This window comes from Natrix helvetica, assembly GCF_964273705.1.
Source record: "Natrix helvetica genome assembly, chromosome: 4".
In the NCBI taxonomy this organism is placed as follows: Eukaryota; Metazoa; Chordata; class Lepidosauria; order Squamata; family Natricidae; genus Natrix; species Natrix helvetica.
The window spans coordinates 146722556-146741156 of record NC_138550.1 but is presented as its reverse complement, the minus strand read 5'-3'; the positions used below and the strand labels follow the sequence as shown (position 1 = coordinate 146741156).

General features: G+C 35.7%; 1 protein-coding gene across 3 annotated transcripts in view; it reads right to left on the bottom strand.

The window, feature by feature from the left end:
• The window catches only part of RIMS2 (regulating synaptic membrane exocytosis 2), a gene marked incomplete at its 5' end in the record, with an annotated part of 310377 nt that overhangs the window by 162989 nt on the left and 128787 nt on the right, over window positions 1-18601 (bottom strand). For 2 of the 3 annotated variants that reach the window (XM_081953023.1, XM_081953024.1), the window contains one exon: window positions 2712-2746. In XM_081953023.1, coding sequence (XP_081809149.1) covers window positions 2712-2738 — 27 coding nt within the window. Of the gene's footprint in view, window positions 1-2711; window positions 2747-6169; window positions 6283-7346; window positions 7394-7864; window positions 7989-9656; window positions 9757-14826; window positions 14947-16141; window positions 16351-18601 lie in introns of those variants that run through there. The other variant, XM_081953026.1, reaches the window with a different exon arrangement.

Genomic DNA, 18601 nt, shown 5'->3' with positions numbered 1-18601 from the left:
TAAGACAAGAGAAATAGCAAATAGAATTCAGGCTGTGTCAAGAAATCTCTTCAGGATAAGATGGATAAAAGCCACCTGAAATTTCTTATATATCAGAGTGATAAAGGAACCTATGGGCCAGAATCCACTGGCAATGATGATAATTGGGATAATTGTAAATTCCACTGCTAAGTGATGTCAAAAAGTGTGATGCCACATGATTGCACCACTTAGCAACCATAATCGTGGTCATCCCTCTGCCATCATTAAGCAAGGACCTCCACACAATTTTCTGCTGTGGAAGAAGGAGGAGAAGCCGGCAGGAAGTTAGAAGTTCCAGGCGGCTCACAAGCATGCAAGCAAGTGGATACTGCCATGTGAGGGAGGGTGTCCAATTGGTCGATGAGTGCAATAGGAACATGAACCGACTGGATTTGGGCAGAATTACTAGAGTGAATGAAATCATCCCTCCCCATTGACTTTGCTGGTGGGAAGTTGGCAGGGAAATTTGCAAACGACATTTAACCGTGGGATGCTGAGAGCCAGTTGCTAAGCTCTCAGATCGCAATCATAGAACTTTTTGGGCAGGTTATAAGTACTACTTATTCAGTACAATTGTAACTTCATACAATTGCTGAATGAGTATTCATTAACCAAGGACTGCCTGTACTAAGTTGTTCCTGATAATAGGTGGTAATATTTTTGTAATGCTCCATCAGTAGAAAGCAATGTGTCCAGTTTGGCCAAACTGAAAGCCCAGCAAAATTTCAGAATATTGATGGTAAGAGGTTGAGGCTGGCACTTGGGGAAAAAAAACCCCATCAGCTAAGGGGCTGGGAACCAGACCTAAATTGATTTGAAGATCAATGTCCCAGATATTCTTCTTAAGAATATTACTATTTTCAAAGTGTAATGGCAACGGTTCTCCAATAAGATTCATAGGAAGTGAAGCTTGCCAATAACTTAAAGGTCATTTTAAAGCAGTCTCCAAAAACTAATGATGCCAAAAGTTAAAAAGATACTACCAAGCTTCAGTATCCACAGAGATCAAAATGGTATCTAAATATAAATCAATATTTTGAATTCATTTTAGAATTGCAAGTTGTAATAGACTTAGATTAAACGGGAAATTTAAATGGATTCTAGGAAGTCAAGCTTTCTTCAAAGAAAAAAAAGGCTTGAAAAAGCTGAGTAAGGATCTTGGCTATAAAGTCTTTGCGTACTGCATGGATAAACTGAGTTCCATTTGAATGGGAAATCTCAAGATAGCTAAAACGTTATAATGACCAACACTTGTCAAATATAAGTAATGTTTTCCCTAGAATAGTGGGAGGCCTAAAACTGCACTCTAAAGTCAGAATGGGATAACTTGCCGCAGCCAACTCACCACAGCCAATTCACCACGGCCAACTTGCTGCGAGACAATTTGATAATTCAATTTAATTATTTAAAATAATTTTTAAAAATATTTTAATTTTTGTCATTCACATTTCATTTTGTCACTCTTTTGGCATCCTTTCTTTAATGATTGTATTCCACTGTTTCTTCGATATTAGTGTAACACTTGTTCCGTGGCAAGTTGTCCCACAGCCAGTTGGCTGCGGTGAATTGGCCTTGACCAGTTGGCTGTGGCCAGTTGTCGCAGACCTCTCTAAAATATTTATGTATGTACCTGCTTGATAAATATGTATGCATCTCCTATTAATTTTCCAATTATGACTTTTATGGTGCACTTATTCTGGGTTGTTGTTGTTGATAGATAGGATTACAACTGTGTGGTCTGGTCAGTAGGAAAATATGATGAAATGTCAACATGAGTCAATAAGACATATTCATATAGCCCAGCAATCTCCTCCCCCACACCCACTTAGTAATTGCAGAGGAATAAAACATCCTCCAGAGTAAAGGCGATTACATAAAAAACCAACACAGTAAGTTATGTAATGCCATATGTACTGTAGTATTTTAATTGAGTAAGGTTTCTGTTGTGGCCCAGCCGGTGCCGCTGCCGCTGCCACCAGACTCCGAGAGTGATAGTCCCTACGAGTCAGCTCCAGAGGAGATGGGCGACCCTGGACAGGATTCGGAGGCTGAGCAGGGATCCGAGAGTCTGGTTGGCCACCAGGAGGCGCCTGAGGCATGGAGCAGCAGTGAGAGCCAGAGGAGGAGGACTCCCGATGCCATGCCTTGGAGCAGCGGGGAAGAGTCACGTGACAGTGACTCAGGACTCAGTAGGGAGTTTCTGGACGCCCGTTACCGGCGCGCCCACAGACACAAGGAGCATGGGCGTAATTATAGGCGGTAAAGAGCTCTCAGGTGCTGTTTGGGAGGCACCCTTTTTAGGTTATAAAAGGGTTGACTTTGGATACGCCCTTCGCAGCAGTCAACAAAAGACTTATGCCAGAAGCTCTAGTCTGGGATCCTGGCAAGCTGGATAGCTGCTTTTGTGTTCTGTTCCTGTGAGTTTTGTCTTGGTGGCTTGCTGCCACGGAACCTCTTGTCTGTTTGTGCAATAAACCTTGTTCCCTTGTACTGTTCCGGAGTGTGTGTGCTGTGTGGGCAACGGAGGAGGGGGGGTCAGAACAGGTTTCTATATGGTTTTTGCATGTGCTGTTTTCTACCCAAGGTGTTAATATTTAATATTTATTATATGCAACATATAATTCGCATTTAAGATTGGCAAGCTATATAAATTTTATAAAATGAATAAGAGTGAAAATAAAAACCCTTACAATGAATGAGAATAGTCTCACTCTCATTCTTTTCCATTGACTGACTCTCAAGGGAACATCTGTCAAAAAGGAAAATATTGTACATAATACTGTAACTGTTCTAAGTTCTACATCTTTTCTCTATTCCCGGTCATGGAAAAAAAAATTCTATTCAGCATCAGAATGAACTGTAGAGGCAAAACAAGCCTCCTTAATTATAAAAAGTTTTAAGTATAGTTCAAATAATACAGATGAGTAGGTTACTATATGGAATGTGCACATGAAATATTCAAAACTAAATAACATCTCATAATGTTGACATTCGTTTTTGGTGAATCATAATAGTCTATTACAAATACTCCTCAACTTACAACAGTTCATTTTGTAACCATTTAAAGTTACAACAGAACTGAAAAAAGTGACCATTTTTTTGTTACAACCTTTCCAACATCCGCATGATCATGTGATCAAAATTCAGAGGCTTGGCAACTGATTAATATTTATGACTGTTGCTGTGTCCCAAGATTATGTAATCATCATTTGTGTCCTTCTGACCAGCAAAGTCAATGGGGAAGCCAGATTCACTTAACAACCAGGTTACTAACTTATCAACTGCAGTGATTCACTTAACAACTGAGGCAAGGAAGGCCATAAAATGGGGCAAAACTACTTAACCAAAGTCTCATTTATCAACATACATTTTGGGATCAATTGTGGTTGTAAGTTGAGGATTACCTGTATATTTATATGGCCATATAATTTCTTACTTAACCAAGATAAAATATGGGAAAGTCAGCAGGAACTATTATCCATCATTAACTTCATTCTCTCTTTTCTTTCTCTAGGATTAGATTAGCATTCTCCAATAAAAATATATTTAGGGACTTGCCAGGGGAAGAAAGAACACATCTTTGTGCTTTCTTTTCTTATTATTAATATTCATTATTAGTGTTTATTAATGAGTCTTGATGTAAGATGTTTGCAATCTTGAGATCTTACAGTAAGTATTCTGGAAGCAGAGTTATAATAAATAAATTCATCATGTTGGGTCAAAAGTAACTGTAGATATCCTGCAGTTGAATAGTTTCAAAGAAATCAGACCCTTTCTAATTCAAAAACTCTTAAAAAGCACAGTTTTCAACAAAAATAAGTATGTTCGCAGAGCACTACTAGATTACAATACAATAGCAGAGTTGGAAGGGACCTTAGAGGTCTTCTAGTCCAACCCCCTGCCTAGGCAGGAAACTCTATACCGTTTCAGACAAATGGCTATCCAACATCTTCTTAAAGACTTCCAGTGTTGGGGCATTCACAACTTCTGGAGGCAAGCTGTTCCACTGATTAATTGTTCTAACTGTCAGGAAATTTCTCCTCAATCCTAAGTTGCTTCTCTCCTTGATTTGTTTCCACCCATTGCTTCTTGTTCTACCATCAAGTGCCTTGGAGAATAGTTTGACTCCCTCTTCTTTGTGGCAGTCCCTGAGATATGGGAACACTGCTATCATGTCTCCCCTAGTCCTGCTTTTCATTAAACTAGATATACCCAGTTCCTGCAACCGTTCTTCATGTTTTAGTCTCCAGTCCCCTAATCATCTTTGTTGCTCTTCTCTGCACTCTTTCTAGAGTCTCCACATCTTTTCTACATCGTGGCGACCAAAACTGAATGCAGTATTCCAAGTGTGGCCTTACCAAGGCATTATAAAGTGGTATTAACACTTCACGTGATCTTGATTCAATCCTTCTGTTACAAATTATTCCATCACAGCATACCATATTTTGGAGTATAAGACGCACCAGAGTATAAGACGCACCAAGCTTTTAAAAAGGCAAATTAAAAAAAAAGTTTTGCACTCTGCAAACCTCCCAAAAATGGCCCCGCTTTTTTTTTAAAGGGGCATGAATAGCCCTTAGGAGGCTTGTAGAATGCTCCTGGGGGGTAGGGGGGCCACAAATGAGCAAAAAACGGTCTGTTTTTCACAAAAATGGGCCCATTTTTTATCAAAAAAAGAGCATGGATAGCCTTTAGGAGGCTTATAGAGTGCTCCTAGGGGCTGGGGGGAACAAAAGTGAGCAAAAAAACCGCACGTTTTTTGCTCATTTCTGCATTCCCCAGCCCCCAGGAGCTCTCTGAAAGCCTTCTAAAAGCTATGCATGGCCATTTGGGTGAAGGGGCGGGGTTTCAGGAGGCAAAAAATGCTGTATTCAGTATATAAGACGCACCCAGATTTTCAGCCTCTTTTTTGAGGGAAAAGGTGCGTCTTATACTCCAAAAAATATGGTAAGTACGCTGCAAAGTAATTTACATTTCAGTGTGTTAGCTCAGAAAAGTAGATTGAATTTAAACTAACTCAAAAAATATGATACACTTAGATAATTGTGTCATGCCACCAGCCATGGTGTCATAAATTCTACTCATCAATTCAAATGTTCTCTGTTTATGTCTTTTCAAAAAAAGAATAGCCTTTCAAGGAACTTTCAAAGAATGAAAATGATGAATGGTAATTTTGTATGATTAGTATAATCAGCAAAAGATATATGGCTTCTGTTGGCACATTATCACCCCAGGCCCATCTAAGTTAGTTACCCACCTAACATTTAATAATGAAATAAGTAAAATTTTAATCTCTTTTATACTTTTGCTGTGTATTCCTTTGCAAAATATTATAATTATGTTAATATTGTGCAAAACACATTGCACAAGTACACACTACCCACTCACCCAATCTCCAATGTAAACATGTACAAATTTTGTTACATTTTAAAAGAATGTTGAAAACTGTTCTACTGTCCTTCTTGTCTGGATATGTTGTAGAATGGAAGCACTATTATGATTTCAAAATAAAGAAACAGAAGAAATAAGAGCTGGTAGAGAAATAACCAAAACAGTCCCATAACAAACTAAGACCCTGAGAACCCCTCAATTTTTTTTAACTTTCTTTTAATATTTAATATTTTAGAAAATAGAAATGATTAACTGCACATAGAGTAAACATATTAATTTAATTTAATTTAATTAGATTATATTATTGTGGATCAAGACATGCCTACTTTTTGGGAAGCATCTTCTGGTACTTCAATCAAAGACCAAGTATAGGTTACTTGGTATTACCTTGAAATAAGACTACCAGTCCCTGACATAACTATCTGTCAGGAAAGTTGTGCGGGTGGCTTAAATTACTGTACATGTAAGTCTAATTATCTAATTCTATCAATAGAGGATTGTATTCCCCTTGAATATTGGTTCATAGTTGGTGCATGTAGATACAATTCTGTTACATATAAGATTCAATGAATTTAGTATTAACATATACATATTCCCAAAACAGTATAAAATGGCTGTAGACTACTTGAGAAAAATACTGAATGAAAAAATAAATCAAGGTAAAACCATTTTAGTACATACTTGACATTGACACTTAAGGAAAATTTTATTGATTAAAAAAAACAAGGATTATTACACTCAACAATTGTTTACATACTGAAAGTTGTCCAGATAAAAACTGTGGAACATCTCTCAACATCCCAGGACTCATGGGAGAAGTGACTGATATGGAAGGCCGATCCATTTTCTGAGATTCAAATGAACTAGAACCTGAAAGTATAATTCATTTTAATTCATTAAATTAGCAGATACATAATTCTGTATGTGTATATGTAAAAGAAAAAGCATTCAAACATTGACAAGCATACTATAAAATGTATATATATATTATATACCCAAAAATATTTAAATATGGTAGAACATTAAGCAAATGAAAACAATACAGCTATAGCTGAACAAATGTGGATCGATAATTAAAAATAATAAATTATAGATATTATAAACCATGACAAATCTAAAGACTAAAATTCTGCAATTTGCTATGTTTGGCTGTATTTGGCTCGTTAATGGAACTGATTTGTTTCTCAAATTACTCCTGGATTAAATAACCTTCCGTAACATTTTACAATTAGAAAAACAAATTATAAAAATGGGTATTTTTCTTTTTCCAGAAAGTATATTGCAGGTTTTTTTCATGCTGTGCTAGTAAAACACTGAAGCTTCTGACAACTGTGTGATATATTTAATGTTTGAATTTTCCTAAAGCCATAAAAATATTGGGAAATTTAAACAAATTCAGAAAGTCAATATAAGGGGAAAGTTGTGTGGTTATTTTACAAGCATTTTATATTGAAACTGTTGTTCCTTTTGGTATCTCCCACTGTACAGTAAACGGTGGGACAAAGCTAAATCTTATACCGCTTTATCTGCAATCTTCTATAAATTTACTTGAGCCCATTAAACGCAGTACAGTTTATTTCCAGATTAAAAAATAAATAGAATTGCTAAATCTGAATGACCGAGACATTTCTCAACAGTAACAACATTACGATTTTAAACTCTCTATCATCATAATGTACATTCTATTTAATGATTGCAGTAAACAAAGGAGATTTAAAAAACCTTAAAAGATAGGAAAAACATCAATTTTAATTTACCGATAATGTTTTATATTTTTCAGTATAGTAAGAACCCATTAACATTGTATTTACTGACTTCTGACAAAACAGTTATTAACGAAAGAGTAAAATATAACAAAGATATGTGTGTAGAAATAGAGAAGTAGCTATACCTCAGTTTTCAGATGGATATTACATCTAAAAAATAAAACTTACTGGACTCCAACTGTGCATGCGTACTGTCAGGTATTCTGGGAATATCCCTGCAATTATGAAGAACAAAATATAATCATATTGTATCTAGCCATCACAGCTAGCTAGTATATAATAAATGTGAAAATAAGGGAAATATAATAAAACACTAGAAACATCAAAAATATACTTATTCAGAATATGTTTCTGAATATCAAAATCAAATTCGAAACAGTATTTTGTCTTCTTCTATTCAGTTGTATAAAATGCAATACAGAAAAATATATGGATGATCTTCATTGTCTTAAAAAGCTTTAAAAATGTAACATTACATAAGGAGATCACATTTAACAGATATCAATAATCATTGCAGTAATTTGATTATTAAAAGGAAGCAAAATAATGATAAACATTTATTGGTTACAGAACACTAAACCTTCTCTAATCTTTTTGTTTTTGTATGATATAAACTCAGCATGAACATTAATGAGACTACGTGAAAGTTTTAAATAATTAAAGAAGCATTCTATGATATAACTCACCCTATTGGCCTTGAAACTACAAGTTCCACTTGTGGCTCTGGTTTGGATTCGAGAATGATGTTATACACTTCTTCAAAAGTGGCTCCTTGTAAAAGCCTTCCATTCCATTCTAATACTTCATCACCTAAAAGTATAACCATCATAATATCTTTAATGAAGAAAACTATCTCGGAACCCTTATCAGTATAAGTGTCATTTGATCATTATAATTTGCTAAAGTTTTTTTTAAAGGCTATATGTGAGCTTTGTTCAATAATACATAATGCATTTATACTTAAATAGAAAATATATCCATTAAAAGAAAAATTTACTTTAATTAGCATATTACTCCTTAAAATAAAGTATGTACAACATTATTTCACCTTGCATTACTTATCTTTTTATATATGTTCTATAGAACACTGCAACTGAAAACAAAATAAATAATAAAAATATGCAAAATAAGACAATGACTTCCACAACCTTCATGTTAGATGTTGATTTTAAATAGCACTTGCAACAAGTGGCTTCTCCTGGATATAACTGAAGGACACATTTAAGTTGAGGATGAAACCATATGCCACTCTCCGAATGAATGAATGAATGAATGAGACAAATACATATAGGGTAACTAAGATAAATAAGATAAATAAATAAGATAAATAAATAAGATAAATAAATAAGATAAATAAATAAGATAAATAAATAAAAAGATGGAAGAAACACTGATGATGGTTGTACTGTACATTGGAAAATCTGAAGAAGTAACTTGGGGAGAAAATCTATCCATGTGGTCATTAAGAGTCAACCAAGTTGATGGCAAGTAACAAAAAGATGGGGATCTACGAAATACGTTAGCTATAATCCATTATAGCCACGGTGGCACAGTGGTTAGAGTGCAGTACTGCAGGCTACTTCTGCTGACTGCTGGCTGCCTGCAATTTGGCAGATCGAATCTCATCAGGCTCAAGGTTGACTTAGCCTTCCATCCGTCCGAGGTGGGTAAAATGAGGCCCCAATTGTTGGAGGCAATATGCTGACTCTGGAAACAGCTTAGAGTGGGCTGTAAAACACTGTGAAGTGGTATATAAGTCTAAGTGCTATTATCCCAGGAACTTCGAACACCAGTATAAGCAAATTATCTCAACCACATTATAGACAACAAATGTTCTTTATTTTCAATGGAACTTCATTAAAAATGCTTAGCCTTAAAAAAAATCTATCTCACTAGTAATATTATCTCAGACACCACGAAGACAAGATTCTATGAAAAAAAGAGAAATGTCTGTTTTCTTTTTACTATCTAAAATATTTTCTCTTCCTTCATGTAATTTAAATAGCAAATTTAATTCTAATTTCTTTTAAATTAAATAGACTCTTAGTGTCTATTTACTACTATAATCAATTCAAAATATTGAGTTTTAGCTTTAAAACTGTAAGCTATAAGGGACAAAGTTATTTGAAAAAGTTTCTGAATATGACCAAATATTAAAATGCCCAAAGAAGCATTTTCCAATTCACACCTTATTATTTTCAACTAAATAACAGATACGGAGTATCGTATCTTCTCACCATTATCATTTGTTTCTTATTTATCTGCCATAATTGTAATTATCATTATAAAAATATACACATCACATATGTAGGGGGGGGAAATCTAAGAATGAATAATCTCAAATGTTACAACAAAGTAAAAAATATACTGCTACAAGCAAAGGTTTTTAATAATACAGTTGTCCATCTCAGTGTTGGTTACCTACATTAAACCAGAACTATCATTTCTCAATTATAAAGTTTAAAACAGTTCTCATACCTGGCCTAAGATGTCCAACTGTGTCAGCTAAACTTCCTTTTTTTACTTTGGTGATAAATGCACATAGTCGACCTGATTCAGTCATCTTTCCTCCAACCACCTGTTTAAACATATGATTAAAATTACATTTTAAAAGTTCATAAAGATCATTTTCCTGAGCTTTAATTTGGTACCCAAACTTACATCAAATCTATTAGAATTACCCTTGTTTCCCCCAAAATAAGAGAGGGTCTTTTTTATTTTGACCCCCCCCGAAATAAGCCCTTGGCCTTATTTTTGGGGAGGTCTTATTATTTTTGAGGTGCAGGAGGTGGCGAGCATGGTCACTTCATGTCTGCTACTGTGTTGCAATATTTTTGGGAGGGCTTATTTTAGTGCATGTGCTCAAAAGCCCAATTGGGCTTATTATCTGGGGGGAGGGTCTTATTTTGGGGGGAACCAGGGTAATTGATCAGGGCACAAAAAATAGGCCAATATTTTCTTATGGGTATTTTCCAGAAATATTTGTAGCTGGTTTAGTTCAGATCTGTTAGTTCGATCAGATTATCTCCATCATCTCAAATTTGCAGATGACACCAAGCTGGCAGGAATAACCAACACTCCAGAAGATAGGCTAAAGATACAGAAGGATCTTGACAAACTTGAACATTGGGCACTATCTAACAAAATGAAATTCAATGGTGAAAAGAGTAAGGTTCTACATTTAGGCAACAAAAACAGAATGCACAGGTACAGTATAGGTGGTATCTTGCTCAGCAGTAATAATTGTGAAAGGGATCTTGGAGTCCTAGTGGACAACCATTTAAATATGAGCCAGCAGTGTGCAGCAGCTGCCCAAAAAAGCCAACACAGTTCTAGGCTGCATCAACAGAGGGATAGAATCAAGATCACGTGAAGTGTTAATAACACTTTATAATGCTTTGGTAAGGCCACACTTGGAATACTGCATTCAGTTTTGGTCACCACGATGTAGAAAAGATGTGCAGACTCTAGAAAGAGTGCAGAGAAGAGCAACAAAGATGATTAGGGGACTGGAGACTAAAACATGAAGAACGGTTGCAGGAACTGGGTATGTCTAGTTTAATAGAAAGCAGGACTAGGGGAGACATGATAGCAGTGTTCCAATATCTCAGGGGTTGCCACAAAGAAGAGGGAGTCAAACTATTTTCCAAGGCACCTGAGGGCAGAACAAGAAGCAATGGGTGGAAACTAATGAAGGAGAGAAGCGACTTAGAACTGAGGAGAAACTTCCTGACAGTTAGAATAATTAATCAGTGGAACAGCTTGCCTCCAGAAGTTGTGAAAGCCCCAACACTGGAAGTCTTTAAGAAGATGTTGGATAGCCATTTGTCTGAAATGGTATAGGGTTTCCTGCCTAGGCAGGGGGTTGGACTAGAAGGCCTCCAAGGTCCCTTCCAACTCTGCTATTGTATAAGGTAATAGAATACTAATAATTGTATAAGCTAATGACAAATTTCATATATAGAAGCTCTATGTATCTACAGAGCATATAAATATGAGCTGCATATTATTGCTACAGCAACTTGATTCACTATAGTTTATATGGTATTTGGACACACAAAAATTGAACATACAACTAACCCTCACTTATCAGCTGCCTTGTTTAGCGACTGCAAATGGCAATCACATGACCCCAGGATATTGTAACTGTTGTAATACACGCCAATTGCCAAGTGCTGAAATTTTGATCATGTGGCCACGGGAATGCAGTCGTAAGTGTGAGACTCAGTCAGAAGTCACTTTTTTCAGTGCCACTATAACTTCAAATGGTTTTCTAAACAAATGGTTTGAAGTGGTATACAAGTCCTCTGTTATAATGACAGAAAATGTATCACTTCCACAAACTGAAAACATTTTTTGCATATGTATATAAGTGTCCAGGTATTTATGCATAATTTCATTAAACAATTTTTTGTAACACTGCAATTCATTCCAAACTATATTTAAAAGTGTGTAATGGAATCCTAGTGCATTTTTAAAAACTTCAACTTTTAATGTTTAAATTATAGTTGTGGAGAAGCAACCTGCACTGTGCAAATATGAGAAATATTTGTTACACATAGGGAGACAAAGATCTACTGAAGAAAAAACATATACACAAGAGATAGTATGAATATATTGAAGAACTGTAAAAAAAAATCCCTAAATCAATTAATATGTACCACTAAATAACATTTTGGAAAGTGAAGTTGAATGGGTCCTAGAAAATACTGCAAACTGCAAAGCTGTAGGAATTGATGAAATGCTAACAGAAGTGTTTTAAACTTTGCAAGGTGAGGTAGTTAGAGTGCAAATGAGAATTTATAAGTCGCTAAAGTGAAAGTGAGCAGTGGCCAAGCGATTGAAAAATATAAATGTGTATTCCAACATCAAAAAGCACTGTGCTAAAGGATGCTCAGATTGCTAATGAACTGTATTTCACACGATAGTAGACTAATTATCAAGATTTTGCAATATAGACATCAACATTACTTGAAAGAGAACTGACAGATATACAATCTTGATTCAGAAGAGGGAAGAGCAATGAGGATCATACTACCAATATTCAATGAATAATTGAGAAGGCAAGGGAGTTCCACGAAGATATCTATTTTTTTTCACTATCATTTTGATTATAGATGGCAAAAATGTAAATGAACTGGATCATTTCATTTGCCTATTCAAAAACGTGGATGATGATTAAGAAGCGGCAAATAAGAATAGAATATTACGGAACTAAATGCTTTACAACTGGGAACAGATTACCCCAAAATTGTATACTGTCGTCCAATTTATTTAACTGATATTGGCTCAAAAAAACTAACAGGGATTATAACTATATCCGCTACTTGGGAAAAAGACTGTGACAGATACAGGCAAAATATCTTTAGAATGGTATATTGAGTTCACTTTCTCTTTTTATCAAGCTCTCAGATCAGAGAAATACAGGTGTTACATACCCTCATTTACAAGGTTTGATATGACTTCCGTAGCCTCAGAGGGAGGAATTCATTATTACACAGTATATACTGTGTAATATACTGTATATATACAGTATATACCTTGTCTGGCATTTTTACTTATAGAGACCATCAGGGAGCAGTACATAACAGGTTTCATTCTTTAGTTAAGAATTATCACACATCTATAGCCATGATCTTTCAATGGGGCTCAAATCCCTTAATGGGAATTGAATTTATGTAAAATGAATGAAGTCATACAACTGAGGGCATGACATATATAGCATCTGTACTTTTCAATCTTGAGGGATTGAGTTTTATTCTCCAGTTGCTTCCAACTACATTGTCAAGGAAAGATCATCAAAAATTTAATCAGTAATGTACATGTAAATAATTATATATAACACTTTGGGGCAGATCAGGCTAAATATACTAAATATAGCCACGTATGAAAATGATGCACAATATTTCTAGTCTATATTAAGCCACACTAAATATAACTGATCAGATAAAGTTCCTGAGCAGCCTATATTTATTTAAATTTATGTTAGTTGAGGTCAGTTTAAACTTAAGTGAGTATAGGCCTGCATTCATACAATATTATTTGCCTTTTCATTCCAACTTTCTTGTTTCTTGCAAACCTGCTCCAAATTTGCTCAAATACTCTTTTTGAAGTTCTTTTGAGTTGAGATTTTGAATTGATAATACTTTAATTTGATGTTTTTATTTATTTGTTCAAATTTTATTGCTGCCTAACTCACATATGTGATAGGACAGCTCAGTTAAAAAAAAACCAAACAATACAAAGAAATGATCAAAATATTAAGAACAAAAATTTTATTGCTGCCTAACTCACATATGTGATAGGACAGCTCAGTTAAAAAAAAACCAAACAATACAAAGAAATGATCAAAATATTAAGAACAAAAACTATTAAGACACACTTAAACAATTAAAAATTATTAAAGTCCAGAAAAACAAATTGCAGGAGATTGCAATCCATTTTACTAATAGTACTACCATTCTGCAGACTCCACATCATCACTGGATCCCCAGAAATGATGACAAACCCACTTCTTGGAGCCCTTTTGGAAGGCCAACAGGATTAGGACCAATCTAACTTCATGGAAAATGATTTTCCATAGGTGGAGTGACCTCCTCCTGGGCCCCGTCAGATAATATTCCTTCGTGGGTGAGACCCGTAACATGCCCCTTCTCCCAGATCTGATGGGATAAGTAGTTGTGACCAGAAAGAGCCAATCCCTCAAATAACCCAGTCCTATGTCACTTGGGACTTTATAGGTCATTGCTAACATCATAAATAAACCCAGAAGAAAAACTGGCTACCAATGCAACTCACAGAACAGAGTTGTAATGTGCTCTGATTTTAATTAATTTTAATTAATTAACTATTTTTAATAGTTCTTAATAAATTTATAACAAGAAAAAATAAAGTATCTAGAACTGTGATGGCGAACCTATGGCATGCGTGCCGGAAGTGGCACACAGAGCCACCTCTCCAGGCACGTGAGCCATTGCCTGTTGCTCTTCCAGATTCCGGTGTGCCAACCAGCTGGTTTTCACATGCGCAGGAGCACCAGAAACCAGAAGAGAAATCACCCAGTGTGCATATATACACCAGGAAGACGATTTTCCGGTTTCCAGCATGCGCATGAGCACCAGCCAGCTGGTCTTCCCATGCACCAGAAACTGGAAGATCAGATGGCCGGTGCATATGCATGCACCAGAAACTGGAAGTTCATCTTCCCAGCACGTGTATGCGCACCGGGCAGCTGCTCTTCCAGTTTCTGGCACACACACATACGGGTGTGCTCCCGTTTCAGCACTTGGTGCCAAAAAGGTTGGCCAACACTGATCTAGAGAATATTTATTTATTCAAACTTATTGGCAATGGTGGGATTCAACCAGTTCGCACCACTTCGGAAGAACCAGTTGTTAATCTTCTGAGCAGTTAGGTAAACTGATTGTTGGAAGAAATCATTAGGGCAGAGAACCGGTTGTTAAATTATTTGAATCCCACCACTGCTTATTGGCCACCCAATTCCAATGGACTCTGATGATTAAGAACTTTTTGTTAATTGGTTGTAAGTAGTAGCTTTGTTTTGGGAAACAGTATTAAGATATATTAAAAAGAACAATTATTTCTAATAAAAATATTTGCATCTGAACTGAAAAATGTGACTACTAACCTTAAGTCCAAGCATTGCTCCTGAATCTCTAGGCACGCTTCCATCTTTTAGGCGTTTATTTAACAAAATTCGGCCAATTAAGCCATCTCCCTCTTTGGATGGCTGCCAGGTTACAGGATGCTACAGTATACATTAAACAAAATAAAAATCAGCAAAATTAAATTTGTGAAAAGGAATCCCAGCATCACATTTATTTGGCATTATTAAGTACTGTGAAATGCTATGATTACACTATTACTGCTTTTGCAGTAGGAATCAAAATTCGTATCGTTCTATTAGATTATCAGAAGTCATTTCTCATTTCTTCCTAAATAACTATACCAAATATACCTAAATCATACCTACACATTGAAAACAAATTCAGCTTATCATTATGGATCTGAAAACAGTGAACATCATTTCTGAATATAGAGAGCATGAATGAGGGATTTAACACAAAAAATACTTCAAAACGTAACAAATGAATTATGATATTCAGTAATTAAAAAGCCACATATTACTTGAAAATAAATCCCACCATGTTCAGTCTCTAAAATTCATTTAAATGAACTAATAATTTAAACTTTTCTCTTAGCTTTATCTGAACAGTTAATTCTTATTTACTATACATAGGTACCAGCATAATACCTATCAGTATTTCTGAAAAATTTAGCCAATGATTTCAAATTTAGAACATCTGGTTTTGTATAATCATAGCACTTTTTCACATAATGTACTAGTTTCATGCTCTCACATGTACACAAATAAACATGCACATTACATTTGGCAACAGTGATAGCTTATAACAGAAAGCAAGAAAGAGCAATAATAAACCACATACAGCAGATATAACTACTACCCCATAATGCAGATAATATCACGGTGACAAAACAAATGAACATGGCAATGAAAGGGAAAAAAGAAAAACAATTCTGTCCAAATAGATACAGTTCCCCCTCTTCCATTTTTTTTCAATCTGGGAATTAAACTATTAATTTAATTTCCAACCCCAGGGGCATTAAAGTGGTAATTAAACATGCCAATCCAAAAATAATTCTCATTATTTAATCATAAAGATAATATCACCAAAATAGTATTGCATGTCCATAAAAGCAATGCTTCTTTTTAGTGCCTGGATAATTTTGTTCTTCCTTATACTTTTGGGTGTTAATACCCACACAGTGATCCATAATTGTGGTTTTGTTTTTCTTTTCTGCACCTCAAGAAATGTTAGATTAGACCTGCCTTTGGATTCTTGATCTGTTTTAAATGAGTGACAGAGAGCAAACAAAGACCAAATGAGCAGATTAAAATGCAGGCACCACAAAGCCAATACCTTTTCACTATGGCTATGTTCCTCATTTAGAGTTGTGCTACTACAAGTGTCTACCCCAGAGTCCTTAATCTGAGGTTCACACCATTCCAAGTCCTCTTCCAAAGACTGGCCACCAAAACACACCATTTTCTTTTGTCTTTCAGATAAGATGTTAGAGTCCGACAAAACTGCCTGCTCACTAGTTTTTCTTTTTCCCCTTTGACTGTCCCCTACAGGCATGGGATAAAAAAGGATACAAGAAAGAAAACATGCTGAGATGTAAATAAAACAAAGAAAACATGAAATGGTAAAGGAAAACTAAATGGTAAGGCTCCACATGTCTCACCAAAGACATTGGGGATGCCTCACTGCTATGCCAAGATGTATGGTCCCAGCTGTAGTCCATGTCTCCTGTGAGAATCAGACAGACAAGATAGTGCAGCAAAGGAAAGGTGAAAGGAGGGATAGACAAAGATATAATAGATTTTGCATTTCTATCATCCTGCCTTTATATGCTTTACTCACTAGCATGTTATTTGGAAAAAGAAGAAATCCCAAGGAAATATATATAGTACAAGATAACATTCATGTTTGTGTGCATGTGTTTGTATTCTGTATATATGATATGTAAGATTTTACAGATTTGGTATCACTAATAATACATTACGTGCCAAACATAAAAAAGATATGAGTACATGACTGTTAAAACCTTATGTATTTCATAAAAAAACATAGACAATTTATTGAAATAGAGCTTTTATCTGATCATTTTGAAAATGAGTAACTCCATTGAAATCAGTAGCTATAGAACCATGATGGCGAACCTATGGCAGGCAGAGCCCTCTCTGCAGGCACGCCAGTCATCGCCCCAGCCCAGCTCCACCGCAAATGCACACGCACCTTCGGGTCCCTGCCGCGCACGCAAGGGGTGAAGCACATGCGGGGGATGTGTGCATGGGGCACATTCGCATTGCATTTTGGAGGCTTGCACAGCACCCCCACGCCCCGTTTTGGCTTCCATGTTGGTGCAGGAAGTCTTCCAGGCCCAAAACAAGGGGGCGCCATACGAGGCCCCCTGCGCCCTGCTTTGAGACTGGAAAGCCTCCTGCACCAACATGGAAGCCAAAAATGGGGGAGGGGCACATGTGTGGGGGCAAGGGAACATGGGAGGGTCACGGGTGCACGCATGGGGCATGCAGGGGGGTTGTGCATGCATTGCATTATGGGTGCCGGTGTGCTTTCAGCATGCAACAACAAAAAGGTTACCCATCACTGCTATAGAATCTATATATTCTTTCTTAATACTGTTCTATAAAATGGCTTTTAAAAGAAATCTTATTAAATAAAACATTTCTTTCTTCTAATCTCTTTAAAGTACTGATACATATAAACTACAAAAAGGAATTTGTGCAATGCTAATTTCCTGTCTAAAATGTTCATTTCATATTTTCACAAAAAAATGAGGCAACACCAATAAGGGATTTGAGACAGATATAAGCAAAAGTGTTGTCAATTTCTGCAATTTTACTTGAATGTATTTATTTAAGCAACATGGGAAAAGCTGAACGTTCATTAATTCTTTTCGGAGACTCTATTTTCCCTATTCTACAGTCTCCCCAATGCACTATTAATGAAATGTAAATCTTCTGCTTCGGTAGATACAAATATTTCAAATTTCTGATACATATATGATGGAAGTGAAGTAATGATTAGCACACAGAGACATATAGCAACTTCAGCAACTCTTAAGTAAGCTACACCTTTTCCTGGGGTTATGTGTATGCCACATAATCCCCCCCTCCAAAAAAATGATTTAAGAATTTAATGACAATGGAATTTGAATTTAATTTTATAACAGATACTTGTTACAGTTCAAACAGGTTCTATATTATATTGTTATGCCCCATTATATTGCCATTTTTGTTTCAAAATGCTGGCAAAATATTATTGCCTCCTTTAAGATAGTACAAAGAGTCACTAAACAAAGATGCACTAAAGCAAAATGAGACATATGCAAATATAACCTAAAAACATCTTCCCCAACAGCTTTCTTTGGGCCCTAATAAGATGAATTAAGAAATGAGGATTGTGCCTTTTATGGTTACAAAAATAGATGTGATTTCAGAAGATATTAATATTCATAAATACGCTGCAGTGGTTTTAGACTGCATTCCAATCACTTTAGTAAGATTCATGTGGAATATTACACCCAGTTTTGGATATAATAATTCAGAAAGGCATAAATTAGTTAGAATGAACAGTCCAATATAGGAAAAACTATTTTATTAGAAAATGTTGAAGGAATATTTAGAATTGAAAAGTGTTAGGAAATTTATTTACATTTACTGGCCATTCCAGTAGACACTGGGTCATGTACAAAACTAAAATATATATATTAAAACAGCTAAAAATATTCAGAAAGACAGCACAGACTAGAGCAGTGATGGTGAAACTTTTTCACCTCAGGTGCCAAAAATGGCC